The sequence below is a fragment of the Helianthus annuus genome, chromosome 17, assembly GCF_002127325.2.
Source record: "Helianthus annuus cultivar XRQ/B chromosome 17, HanXRQr2.0-SUNRISE, whole genome shotgun sequence".
NCBI classification, from domain to species: Eukaryota; Viridiplantae; Streptophyta; class Magnoliopsida; order Asterales; family Asteraceae; genus Helianthus; species Helianthus annuus.
Genome location: NC_035449.2, coordinates 178,422,995 through 178,438,221, shown reverse-complemented (window position 1 = coordinate 178,438,221; position 15,227 = coordinate 178,422,995). Strand labels below are relative to the sequence as shown.

At 34.1% G+C, this 15,227-nt stretch overlaps 1 protein-coding gene across 1 annotated transcript; it reads right to left on the bottom strand.

Annotated features, from left to right (window-relative positions):
• Positions 1 to 232: 232 nt before the first annotated feature.
• LOC110921606 (zinc finger protein SHOOT GRAVITROPISM 5) lies at positions 233 to 3,687 on the bottom strand. The gene is made up of 3 exons (XM_022165957.2): positions 3,029 to 3,687; positions 2,358 to 2,757; positions 233 to 1,199 (listed from the first exon to the last, which is right to left on the bottom strand). The coding sequence occupies exons 1-3, from the start codon at positions 3,153 to 3,155 to the stop codon at positions 575 to 577; spliced, it is 1,152 nt and encodes a 383-aa protein (XP_022021649.1). The 5' UTR covers positions 3,156 to 3,687; the 3' UTR covers positions 233 to 574.
• Positions 3,688 to 15,227: the final 11,540 nt, after the last annotated feature.

The window sequence follows — 15,227 nt, the reverse complement described above, 5'->3', positions numbered from 1 at the left end:
AACATGTTGGTTTGCTCAATTTGACTGGTCATAAATAATCACAAATAACTATTTGATCATCAACTAGAACTCTCAACTGCTCCTTACATTGGAAAATCCAAACATACCATGCATCTTTGATTCCTTTCTTTTTCTTAAAAGACAAAAGCCTTAAAATCCAGATGATGTCCTATGAAGGATTTAAGAAGTCTTTACTTACAAGACCTACCATCCTTAAATAGGTCTCGTTATCTTTCAAACTAATTGGTACTAGTACATTGATTGGTCTGATCAAATCTATATAATGTGGAATCCTAGATTTAGCATCATAGTACCAAAATCTACACATTAATACATTATTTTCCTAAGGAAAAAGATAAAAAAACATGAATGAAATCACAAAGAAAACAAATACAAATTAAATAAACGAAACAACCTCTTGCAGAAACACAGGGTAAAGATGCGTATATCAGGCCTATGTTGGCCCGACTTCCCTTAGACGTCGCGCATACGATAGCCTCGCGCACCTGGTTTGTCCTTAAAGGAAAGGGAAAACGACAAAAAAGGAGATGGATTGGCTTAAAAATACTACAAATTAATCTCCTTCGCCTTCAGTTATAGCCGATGACATCTCCTCAACTGTAATGGCTACACCGTTATTTCTGGAGGCTTGGAACCGTTGCTTACAAGAATGACAAGTGATCTCCAAGATGGTGGCGCTAATTTTCTTTGTTGCTTGCTCGCGTAAAATCTTAGCCCTTTCCAACTCTGCTTGCGCTTGTTTCCTAATCCGTTTCGCGTTAGCAAACTCTAGTTCGGCAGTTTCTATCTGTCTCTTTGCTTGTTGTCTAGCTTCTTCGGCAAACTCCTTTTCAGCCATAGCCATCTTCATATTTTCTTCTTCTTTTGGGAAGCTGATTCCGCTTCCAATCGAGAGCTTCAAATTGGTCCGATTATCATTGATTTGTTCGTATAATGATGATGATGGTAAGAGTTGAAGTTCCAAGTTGTTTTGTGTGTCATGAGGTTGTGAAAAAGGATTCTCACAAGGTGGGATTGGTGTCATTCGTTGCAATGATGGGATGGTGCTTAAATTCGTGTCGCTTGATGGGCTTGTACTCGATGCGGTTCGAGATGAACATGCTGGCTGGAATGCGGGTAGGTCCGGATGGACACGTCGGACGATACAAGCATCTTGGTGCTCGATAAAACTCTCGACTCTAAAAAGAGTTAAAGACAAATGAGTCAAAACAAGAACAGCGTACAGTAATCATTACATTGTTGACAAAAGAATTTATGTACATAATGCATAATTATAGGGAGACAAAGATCAAGTGCTATAAGACAAAAGATCTAATCAACTGAAGAACCAAAGCTTTCTCGTGTAGGGGCTACGTACCAACTAGCAAACAAGATATTATAGGTCAAGAAATAGATGGTTTGTAAGATCAAGATCATGTAAATTAAGAAGATGATTAATTTGTATGAACTAAATCCAAATAACTTCAGCTTAATCATAAGATTTTGGACTATACCAAGCAATATTATATTAAAAAAAAAAAAGACGACTTATCCCATAATATAAAATAAAAAGATACGTAAATTGAATTTTAATAATTTATACTATGACTTTTTATTGATAATAACTGATATAGTAGCAATTTAACTGATAACGTATAGTTTCAGTTTTCACTTTGTTGCTAAGAACGATTCCAATTTAACGGAAAAGTAACTTTGTATGCCCATAATAAAGAGCCGACTTGATTTTTATCTTACTCGGAATGTTATAAATTATTTTGAAACTTAATAAACAAAAGTTACTTCTTCGTTTAAACTTTATCGTCCTTCAGAATGAAAGCGAATATATATATTTTTTTTTAACGGCCAACAAATGTACTTTTGTTTAACTTGAAAATAATTAGTCAAATTATCAGTGTGATCATAGTTTTAATTATTTTAAATTATGAAGATGAAATTTACCCTTAAAATAAATTAAAAGATCATAGATTTCAGATAGTGATTTATGGGTTTACTCTATATTGTCGAGAACCAAACCAGAAAAGACTGTACCCTTAACCAGAGACTTCAAAGAATTCACTGTTGAATTAATTATAGTGACCAGACGTCGACTTTTTCAGAAGAAAAAAAACATTAACGAATTTATGTTTTTGTTGCTGAAATCTATGTTTGTAAACAAAAAACAAACACCAAGGTGGAAAATGTCATAGGTTCCAAGCCTTCCCATTTTAAAGATTACCTTTTTTATTCAAAGATTATATTTTTTTCATTTAAAGATTGTAAATAACCAAGGTTGACACATTGGATATGAATATATAATCATCATTTAATTAATTTAAAGTGAAGTTAAAGAAAAAAACCTGGAAAAAACTCGGCCACAGTCGCAAGAATGGCCTCTAGTGCCACAAGTTTTGAGATGAGCTTTATAATCAGATTGAACAGCATAACCCTTTGAGCACTTCTCACAAACCCATTGTTTATCATTACTATGTTTTCTCCTATAATGCTTTTTGATCCCTACAAGGTCCCCTAGTGCGTGACAAGGGTCATGGTGCAAGCAGCTCGGTTCGGGGCACACGAAAACCCTCTTTTTCACCTCCGGCGACTCGCGCTTTAATAGCTTCCATGGCACTTTATGCCGTCTCCGGTGCATCTGTAGGTTCTGATCTCTTTGGAACCCTTGGTTACAGATCTCACAAACGTACCTATCTGATTCCAACAATGTTTTTGGTGATAGAGATACCACTTCCGCATCCGGATCTGCGAATTTAATCGAATTAAATATATAAATGTTCTAAATATGTGTACGTTAACTATTTACCTAGATTACTAGTTAACTAAAACATATAATACATAACTACCAACGAACCTGTTATACAGAAACGTACCTAGTAATATCTCACTCAGAAAAACTATATGTTAGGTATGGGTAGAGTGGGACGAGGGCAAACATTTACTCTGTCCTAGAAGATAACCTAGTTATATATATATATATGTAACTGTTCTACACATGTGTAAGTTAACCATTTACCTGGCGTGCCAGCGGGACGTCGTTTCCTTTTGCTGGAAAGACCATTTTCCGGTGAAAGGAAGGGATCAGAAGATGAAGATGGCGCGGCAGCGAGGTGGTGGCTATGGTGGTCGTTGTTGTCTAACATATGGGTTGATTTATGTAAGACAAAATCTATCAAATATCCGTAAAAGTGATCAAGATAGTCGTTTGTTTCAGCTTTATTAGTTCTTGAGACGAAGAAGGTGAGATGTAGAGAGAGATGAGGATTGAAGAAAAGTAATTTGCTTTGCGAGAAATCAGCTTTCTTTAAGCTTTAAAACCTTTTAGCTTTTACAAATGAACTTTCTTTGCTTTTTTGTTCATTGACCCCGCACCTTGAGCAGGTAAGGTTGAGGTTATAAGTCTTGTATATAAAGCCTGCTATAGTAGAATCAAGAGAAAAGATAAATACACATAACACACACACAAACACACACAGTGAGGTGTGGAATGTAGGGTGAGGATGAAAGAGATAGAGCTTGTTAAACCCAATCAAATGAATCGAAACTTGAGCCCACAAGAGAGAAACCCAACAGATGAAACCAAAAAAACATCCCCACCATATAGAAAGACAAAGAAAACAGTAATTATTTCTTTCTTTTTTTCACATTTCTTTTATCTTCTCTTTTAAGTTTTATAACAGAAAATATAACATTGTGCATGAATAAATACAGGTACAAAACTCCCTGCACGTGACTTCCTGTGTTGCCTCACGTGACCTACTCTTTTTCTCTACTTTAAAGTTTAAAGGGTTGAAAAAAAAAAAATACTGATGAAAAGGTGATTCCATCTAAAAAGCACCCCATACTACTGTTAAAAAGTAAAAAAAACATGATTATGAATAAGATAGGAGATGTTTATTTGACAAAGCATAAGAGTGCTGCATTTAAAAGTAGTAAAAAACATGATGTGTAAGCAAATAGGAATGCTACTGACTCTTTTAAATTAGTTCAAACCTCTAGCATTGTTACATCGTTCGTAAATTACTAACTTTATAATAAAAGATTATAGTTATTTTTTGGTTTAATATACGTATGTGGTCGTATTAGAACTAATTCACACACAGAGACATAAGATTTACGGAAATTTGGTCATTTGAATACTTTTACTCGTAACAGGGACGTCTCTGAGAATTCATATACCCTGTTCGAACTCGAAAAATGTGTCTTTCCATAATGTTTTATTATTTTTATTTTTTAAAATTAAATTAGTATTGTGCTTGATAAAGCTAATGTCAATGGGCTAGCTTCTAAACCATAAAAATTGATTTGTAAATGAGTCTATATTTGAATTGTTATAGGTATACTATTTAAAAAAAATAACATATATATGTCGGATATTTAAAAAAAAACATGTGTCCCTCAAAATCACGAACCCTGTGCAGTGGTCCTCCCTGCACACCATAAAGGCCGCCCATGCTCGTATATCATTTACGTATCATAATATTACGTGAAATTTGATCTTGTTATATTAATATATGTTGATGTATCTTTCTAACGATAACATACTTCAAATCAAAGTTGATATATACTACTAACGAAAAGGCGGGTAGCCTAGTGGTATCAAGGAGTGGAAAAAATTTGTCTCTCCCCAAGAGGCAGATGGTTCAACTGTTACAGTTGACAAAAGATGTAGATTTAGAAGTATGATTAGAATGGTGAGTGTTAGATGGGTTTTAGATTGATCTTTAACGAGTCTAAATACTAATTATTATAAGTTTTTCTATGATTAATTTTTTGGGATTGTTTGATTACTAGTGGATGTGTTATTGTAGGTGAAACACACAACTGGAAAGTAATTAACAAGAAATTAGAAGGTGGAAAGAGCAGACGAAAGAATAAAACACCCATATGAAAAACCTAGGGTCGTAGCCTACGGCTCTGAGGCATAGGTTACGGTGGACCTCAGAACACCGTGTCGTAAGGAAAAATGTATTGCACCGTAATATTTCATTGGGGGACGTAGCTTACGACCCTAGCCATAGATTATGACCATCGCATGGGATATTTAGGGTTCTTCATTTTGAGGTATTTAAAGGTCGCCAATTCCCTAATTCGTAATTAACACCTTGTGGACGATTTTGGATCAAAGAATTGAAGTATTTAAAGGATTCGAACCCATCAAATTAATATTCCATCAAGAATCATGCAATTTGAAACAACAATTGAAGGTTTTGTCACGATCATAAGCGGCTAATCTCTTTGTGGTATTCTCCGGGTGGAGAGTTCTAGTAAGTAAATGATTTGACTTGGTTTTCTTTGATGTTTGGGACATGCAATCTAAGCATTTGATGATTTTGCTATTTGTTAGATTGAATGATTATAAACAATTAGTTTTTAGACTTTATTCTTTATCTTTCAATTCTATTAATCGGGATATTTTGGATTTGAGATCTGGTTTGGTAATCCCCAATTGATAATCAAGTGAAAAACCCTCTGTTGTTTTGCCACTAAATGAATTGGCCTTGTTTATCACTATCAATTAACTTATATAATTATGTCTACGTGAATTTCCTAACGTGAAACTAGGTATATCTTTGAACTGGAATGCTGAAGGAATCACTTCTCTTATTATTTTTGACAACCTCGTTTAGTTAATCGTTAATGTAGTTTTTTTAAAACAAATAACCAAACAATTTGATTTCACTTTTCCTTAGAATATAATTACTTATCAATATTCATCCATCTACTAGTACTTTCCATGATACTTCTCATGGTTCCACACCCGACTTACCTATCTAATAAGATTGTTGGTGTCACACCTCAACACCTCAACTGATGGCGGAAACATCGGGGCGTGGCACTGAGCGAAACAAATTGTTCACGAGTATCCATAACAAATATTAGTATCATTATATTTAACGTTAAAGTCCCATACCAATAACATATAAAGAAAAACAGTCGTTACAGATATCAGTCTCATAAACAAGTAAACTGTTCCGACAACTCAAATTTCTTATTTGGTGGGTTTCTAGACCTCCTACTCGATTCAGCAAGCATAACATCCTATCAGCCTGTCACATACGTTAAAATAAAGTCAATACATAAAATGTAAAGGTGAGTACACAAGTTTGAATAGCATATAGTATAGCGAAAACGTTTACGCATAACCAGCATGTAACACGTAAAAATGTGAATCAAGTATGCTATCGACAATGACGTATGCAACCGACATGACTACGGGTGTAGAATGCGTAACACATTTTCACCACTGTGAACATGTGAAATAAAGCCCTTAACAACCCCTCTCCACGACAGGTGCTGAGTCCAAACTATAGTACTATCGTTGCTAAGGTGTCAGGCAAACAATCACTGTGTAAACATAACATACAAACATTCATCGAGTCACGTATAACATGCGAGAGCGGTTAGCATTTAAAAGTGTTTGCGTTGTGTGTTGATATGTTTTGATAGAGAACGTATGTAACATCCAAAAGTGCGTTAAGCGAAAAAGGGGTTCGAGTATACTCACAATATATGTTTAACAAATAAACACAACCTTGAATTGGATTGAAGGGAGCACGTTGGAGTTAGCCTGAGCATAGAACAGTAGCATAAGGGTTGAACGGTGCGTAAACAGCGTGTCAGATGAGATAAGTGTCGAAGGGTGAGTAGAACGGATGAATATCCATTCGAGCAGATGGTCATCCGGACGGAGGATGACCATTCGAACGGATGGCCATTCGAATGAGATGTGTGTGTTTGTAAATTGTTTTGAAACTTTTGAAATTTTCGTTGTAGTTTAATAAAAAGTCATCCGGTCGGATGGTCATCCGGACGGATGGCCATTCGATCGAGACACTTGAATTTTTGAAGTTTGGTCAAATTGTATAAGTGTTTGAAAGTTATAAATGGGCAGGCCACCTGGTCGGATGATCAGTCGATTGGATAATCATTCGAGTGAGTGATCTGTTGCCTTGGAAACTTTTGTAAAATTTTTCTAAGTTAAAAAGTTTGAGTTTTAATGGAGACGGCGTGACGACGTGTCAAACAACGGAAACACACCATGGTCCAGCTCAGTCGATAGGATGGGAATCACCCCATTCAATCGGACTAACTGTCCTTGATGGAGTTTCATGTTCAACCCGTGAATCGGTCGTCTCTCCGGTGGAAATCTGTTTTCAGACCGGTTCTCAACTAGGGAATGAGTAGAGAGCCTGAATGAGTCTAGATTCCATCGGTTTCGAGTAGGAAATGAAGAAAAGTCGAAGAAAAGTTTTAAAACTGTTGAAAATGTTGAAATCTTGTAGAGATTTGTGTTAAATAGTGTGGAAATCCTTTAGATCTAGGCAAATCTTGATGAGATGATGTCACTCAGCCGATTGCATAAGCAATTGAGATGATGTCACCTTCAAGGAGTCCAAATCAGGTGATTTCTGGAAGAAAATCAGTGATTTTGATGGAGAAGATGATGGAGAAGTGTGTAGTGATGATGGAAGTACAAGATTTAGGGAGAAATGCCTACGAAATAGCCTTGAATCGAGAGAAAAATGCCTGACAATGACTTGAGAGCGAGTTAGTCGAATGAAGCTGTCACATTAGTGAACAGTGATGTACAGGCGAGTATTTATAGGGTGAGAGAGGGACTAAGGCGGTGGAGAGTGGGAGGGTCAAATGGATGTCCGGTCAGATGGCCATTCGATCGAATGGACATCCGGATGGCCATCCGATCGGATGGACATCCGGACGGATCCGGGTGGCCATCCGATCGGATGGTCATCCGGACGGATGTCCATTCGATTGAATGGTCATTCGACCAGTCGAGTTGCGCGAGTTAGTTTTCCAACTTTTGTTTCGTGCGATAAGCGTTGTGTTGCGTTTAGGCTAGTTGCGAGTAAGGGTTGCGTTGAGATAACCACATAACATTAAACAAATAATCACACAACTAACACAAATAACACATATAATGCATAAAAGTAAATCTGCGTTTCGAGTTGCGATGAGATTGCGTTGCGATAGCGTTTAGTATAAACATGCGATGCAATGATGCAATAAAATGCGTGTAAATAGTATGCATTGTAAATATGCGATAACTGCGTTTTGAATAGGCGTTGTGAATGCGTGGTAAAACATAGTTTAAAAAGGTTGCGAAACCCTTTGCGATAATCGGAATCTCGAGAGTACAAGTTAATTAAGCGATAAATGACAGATCTAAGTTATGACCCGGAAAGTCGGGTCAGTTGGGACTGAGTTAGCCGAGCATTCGAAGTCGATTAGTGAAAGGATAATAAGAAAACCCTATTGAGCTGAGAAAACTTTGAAAACTCAATCTTCACCATTCATCGAAAAAATTTATAGTTGAGATTCAATGTTACATGAAGTAACTTTTCTAACTATGTAATAGGCTGGCAAAAAGTACATGTAACAGTTTTTGTTTTTTCACTTTTCCAGTCTAACACAAAAAGTGTAACAGGTTTTGTTTGTTACACTAAAATTATTCTATAAAACATGTAACATGTTTTTTTACATGCACTACGCATTGAAAACTCGTAATTTTTTAGGTTCGAAAATGTTACACTTCGTAAAATTACATGCATAATATGTTGTTGAAAACAAAAAAAACGTAACACGTTATGTTATATCTACATAAACGGGCAAAAGAGATGTAACATATCAATTTTCCCTGTTTTGACAAAGCTGTTACATGTTAGAATTCTGAAAAAAGTTGTAATACGTGGCAACATGTGGTCCATCCATAGAGTTTCTTGAGTTTTCTCAATACACATGGGTTTTTTCTCTATACTTGCCCCATATATATATATAATATTAATATTTTTTTGTTATCGGTTTTAAAAAGCCATATTTTCAAATGTTATATGAAAATAAAATCTATTTTGAGCATGTGGATATAGTCCTTGGTAATGGAAGGTAGCGACATTTAATTAATCGAGTGATTGAGTACTGAGTAGCATATGTTTCATCTTTTAGATGTGATATATGTTTTCCTTTGAATATAAAACATTATAGGTTGTTAGAAATTAGATATAGTAAAGGTGTTGTTTAGATTATCTAAATTTGAGGATTAGTTTTATCTTTACTAAAATTTTTTATGTATAACTCTCTTTAGTGGATCTATAAGATGCGAGAATGATGTTTCTGTATTTTTTGAGATTATCCTTTATAATTTTCAAGAAATGACGGGTTTTTTTGTCTGTCAACAATTTGGCCAAATATGTTAGTGTTTAGGAACTTAGTGTTGGTTGTTGTGATACGAAAAGCAATAAAACCATCTAGTCTTATTCCATTAATGTCAAATTCATATATGTGGTAACACAAAAAATCACATTCTAGTATCCTATTAGTATCAATCTTGTTCCTATCTTTATTATAACGCGATAAAAAAAATGTTTCCTCCATTTTGCTCAATTCTAAGAATGTTTCTGCCTTTCAACGGTTTCTAAGAATGTTATGGACTTGATTTTCTAGAAAACTATCAGCTAGAGGATAACCCAATTTGGATTCAAAGTCTAGATCTTTGGATAGTTATTGGAATGATGATTGGATATTTTAATACAAAAGATCCTACTTAGATGCTAATTAGTAATAGGTTTTGTTAGATGCCTCATCATAAACAACAAAGGAAACATGTAGAATATCTTAATCTTAAAATATGAAAGTCATCAGCCACATTCTGCTTTAGATCAATACTTACAAAGCAAGAGTAATTTAGAAGTGGAGTAATCAACGTCGAAATGTATTGAAAAGTGCTTTGAATTCGAATTACAGGGATCATCTAAGATAAAACTACATGAACTTATGACCGAATAACAACAATGTGATTGAGTAAAACTCCTCATGTCCAAACAGCACAACTCCTAATCATCAATATGAAAAACTAAGATGGCTTTTTCCTTCACGGGGTATGTTGGGTATATTGTACTAATAAGGTCCATTTTCATTGTAGCAACCTTTGAAAATTGTTAAGAAATGCCAAAATTGTAAGGAAATCAAGAATCGTTGAATATCACAAAATCAATAAATAGGTACAAAATCACTAACGTTCAACAACCACAAGTTTATGGCTATGATCCAAGACAAACAAACATGTGCGTATTATATAATATGTTAACAAAACTAAAAGACAATAAGATTGCTAAAAAATCCAAAAAATAAAAAATATTTAATATTTCAGTACTTTGAATGGATGTCTAATAAAATAAGTTCTAGATGGTCACATATGTTGGAAAAGGTGAGTTTATATAAATTTACATACTACACTTTGAATTTGAATGGTCATGTACGTTGATAAATAACCTGTTACATCAATTGTCTAGTAAATCGTGTTAATCACCTTGAATCACTGTGTGAATCTTTGTAATAATTCTTAAGTGGTAGTTAAAGGTTACTTTTTAAAATAAATACTAAATTACAATTTTTATCCTATATGATATCTTAAATTTATGGAGTGGGTTCTTTAAAGTTTTGACTTTCACTTAAAGTACTTTATTTGAAAACTTGCCACAATATATGTCATTTGCACTAACTCGTGTCCAGTTTCTTAGTTAGCATAACCCATGCGTAAGGCACGAGAGGGTAAAAACATAATTTCCCCTCTCATTTACACACCTACAAATAGTTAGATATGTTAGTTCCATGAGGCCTACCATTACCTTCATCATTCCTAAACTTTAAGCAGGCCCTTAATCTAATCTATGTAACCAATCAACCAACAACATGCATCAGAATCATTTAGCCAAATCAAGCTTTTGTGTTTGCCGTTGAGGACTCTGGCGATATCCAAAAGGCTGTGATTCGACAAAGTTAAACACTTAAACTTAATATGGGTCTTGTCAAATATAGATCAAGATTGGAAAAGATGAGTCTAAATATAGATCTTGATTGGAAATATAAATTTAAATATAGTTCCCTTGCAAAATATCGCCTTAGGTGTTGTCTGTTTTTGCAGACATAAATTGTCTGCAAGCTGATTTCATCTGTTTTCATGTCTGCAACTGAAGATGTGGTCTAAAGTTCTTCAAGCTGAAAATATAAGACTGTTTGTTTTTATAAATTGATACTGTCTGTACAAACTACATGAACCATTCAAGGTTTTTAAAATCATAATTCAAAGCCCTAATATCGATGGTGGTATTGTGTTGTGTTGTGTGTACAAACTCTAATCAGGACGAACCACCAAAAATCAAAGCCTTAGGAAGTAAAAACACTATAATTTTTAAGAACTTTTCAAATAAAGGACTATAAGTGAAAGTTAAACATAAAAATGAGCCAATCCATAATTTAGGATATCATAAAAGACAAAAAAAATTGTAACCTAATATGAAATAAACCAATTAAAATGGATAACCAAAAAGTTACGTAACTTCTTATCTTATACAACTCCTAGTTGATTAGGTTTTTTTGTTACTGATGGTGTAAATGTAAAAGTATGTGCTACTCAATGTTGCATATCATGATCTGTGGGGTAGAAGTATTGGTGCAAATAAGCCTAGAGTCTCGAGAGCAACTCGTGATCAGCTCGGTTAAAAGCTCGAACGAGCCAAGCCATAACTAGCCTGAGCTCGAGCCTGAAATACAACTCGTTTAGTTATCGAACTCGAGTTGGAGCTTGAAATACAATGCTCGCAGTAACAAAATTTTAGTTTATATATATGTTGGTCTCATAACTATGTTGGTTTTGTCCAGTTTGTTTTATATGAAAATCTATCCATTCATCCGTGAGCAGAGATCAAATTAATAACATCGGCGAGCCGAGCTCAAACTGAGCTTTGGGTCGTTTAAGCAATACGGAATCAAGCTCGAGTCAAGCTTTTAGCTCGTTTGAGATTGTTCTCAAAATAGTTGAGCTCGAGCTCAAATTAGTAGACTCGAATTGAGCCGGGGTCGAGCTTGAGCTTCAGAAACACATGATGAGCCGAGCTCGAGTATTGGAAGGCTTGGGCTCGGCCCAACTTGTTTACACACCGAGGTAGAAGAATAAATGCGATGCCAAAGTATAAAGTTTTACGTTAATTTATTCTATAAATGCTAAAATAAACAAGAAGGGTGAGAAACCACTAGAGAGTGAAACGTGTCAAAGGAAAAAACAAGTGCAAATGGTAGTTTCGTCCAAGATTAAAAAAAACTCAAAATAAGCATGCTTTTCATATGCTAGGAAACATGCACATGCAAGTCACATGTTACCCCCCCCCCCCAATTTTTAACGTCCATAACTTATACGACATTTGTTCTTAAAAAAGTTATACTATAAAATCGAGTGTCTTATGATCTTTAATACGAGTACCCTATTGTTATACTTTTAAAAAAAAATAATAAAATTGAAACCTCAGTTGCGTATTACACAATGGACATAAGTATTAAACTAAAAACACAACAAAAGATAAACTAAAAACACAATAGATAACAAAAGATAAAAGACACAATGGACAATAGACTAAAACATAATAGACATAATGTAAAACACAATGAGTATCAAACTAAAAACACAAATGATGACAATACATAAAAGAAACAATGGACAACAGACTAAAACGCGTCAGACAACAGACAAAAAGACAATAAATAACAAAATTAAACACAATGGACAATAGACTAAAAACACGATGTACAATAGACTAATACACAATAAACAACATATTAAAACACAATGAACAACAAAACAAAAACACAATGGATAACAGATTAAAACATAATGGATATCAGACTAAACACAATGACGAGAACCTATAACACAATGTATATAAAACTCACTCAATTGAAAAACACAATAATCAAAACTAATAACACAATGTATAGAAATCCCAATTATAACACCAACTTCATTGTGTCCTACATTATGTTATAGGTTCTGATAAAAACGTAATAGACAAAACCCAAATTAACATTTTGTTATAAGTTTTGACAATAATACAATGTATAAAACCCCTAGTAAAAACGTAATGACCAACACCCAGTTAAAAGACACAATGACCAGCACCTTTAACACAATGCAAAGAAAACTTAGTAAAAATGAATTTTTTATTTTATTTTTATATAGTAATATTATACTCGTATTAAAGATAAAAAATGCGCATTATTATGGTGATTTAAAAAAAAATATTGCATGAAAAAATTACGGAGATTTTAAATAAATTGGGGAATTGACATGTGACCTACATGTGGAGAGAAAAGTCAACAAATGTATGATTCCTTTTATGGGGAATGATCACCGAAGGTTACTACCCTAGCCCCGACTAATCCATAACAATTATACACCAAATTACCCTAGAACCACAAAACACTGTCAACGCCTACCCACGAATACCCTAAAACCATAGACCCCGCACTTTTACTTCACCCACAAAGCACACACGCCCTACCCCACCTTTAAATCCAAGAGTCACATTTCCAAAACCTTACCATGCGACAAAGGTAACCCGAACAAACTACCCTCAATGCCTCAGGGCCGGCCCGTTAGTGTAATTGGGCTAGGCGACGGCTTAGGGCCTCCGAAAAAATAGGGCCTCCAAAATTAGAAAAATAAATCTATATTTATAAAAAAGGGATATTATATTTACGGTGATATTTGTTAACATTAATACAAATGTAGTCTGGTGGTATAAACAAGATTTAGTTTTTGTAGAGGGCTGTGTTCGAATCCCACCTGCTACCCATTTTCAAAATTATTAATCACTTCACTCACTCTTTTAACAAAGGGTTATAAATGCATCTTTTTTAATCACCTCTCTTAATTCAATAAGCTAAAAGATTCTGTCCACACAATTTTAACATGATACGTCCATGTAAAATTTTATTTAAAAAAATCGTTTCTAACTAATAACAATAGTATACTTAAAATAAGTAGCATGTTTTAATTCCTTTTACACATAATGTAAGTTGTTATTTGTTAGGTTAAACTCTTTTGACCAACTTAGATTTGATTTATGTATTAGATCCTAACATTATTTGATTAGGGAAATCATCTTGTTTATATAATGGTTAAGTGTTTTATAAGTTTTTTCCTAATAAATTTCATGTCAGATACAAACCGAAATTACAAGCCTAAAAAAATTAAAAAGGGCCTCGAATTTTTAATTTACTTTGAGCCCCCAAAATTCTAGGACCGGCTCTGGCCTACTCTAAGGGGTGACAGCGGTGTTACCGCAAGGGTTGGAACCCTCAACCTGTGAGGTGCCTCCTCCCATTATATCCCTTTCACTATTTCTTTTTCCATAAAATGCCCTTCAAATTTAAGATCAATGAATACAACTCCTTTTTATCATTTTTATTTATTTTTCACATTATGTTTGATCACAAGTTTGTACTAGAATATTGGATTTGCATATGATTTATTATAGGCATATTTGTGTGTTCTATTATCATACGTAAAGACTGATGCAAGACTAAAGGTATATACGCGATCTAAGTTTTCACATATCGTATGACATATATGTGAATGTGTTAAGGTTGATGTAGAGATAAATTTATCCATAAAATAACGAATTTCATGATTTGTTTTTATTATATATATATATACTCTCCCACTCATAAAATTCCATAAGTGGAACGACATACTTTTTATCACATGTTATTTTAAAAATAATTTATTTGTGGGTTATCAATAATTCATTTAACAAAAGTTACAGAACTAGAATAAATCTTACAAAAGCAAAGAGTTTTCTAAATTATATCAATAGTTACTTCTGAAACACACAAATGTTTTAATATTATATTATACCAATGTATAAAAAAAAGTAAGTTGAGGGGACAAACCCGTTATGAAATACAGTGGCGAAGCTTGAGATTTTCGAACGGAGGTTGAAAACGTATATACTAAAAATTTCTATAAAACCTGGGGGTCAAAAACGTATATACCCAAAAATTTCTATACAAAAACTACATACCATCCACTCCTGAGCGAAAAGTTCAAGGGTTGGCCGCCACCTCCGCCCCACAAAGCTACGCCTTTGATGCAATAACAATTAAGAGTAGAATGAGTTTTTAACACATTAACTTTCTTAACAAGTAAACGAATGTTTAGAATGGAAGCATCACGAGAAAAAAAGTTGTGAGTTTCTATTGCCAAAAGAATAAAGGTTACGTATTTATCATCATTGGCTATATAGAATAAGAAAAACTTCATAGAATATAAACACGTTTATCTTGAGGATTTACATTGGTCGTTGTATTTTGGAATATTTTCATGTTATAAAGTGCTTGCTTATTTTTCAAATTGTTCCAAA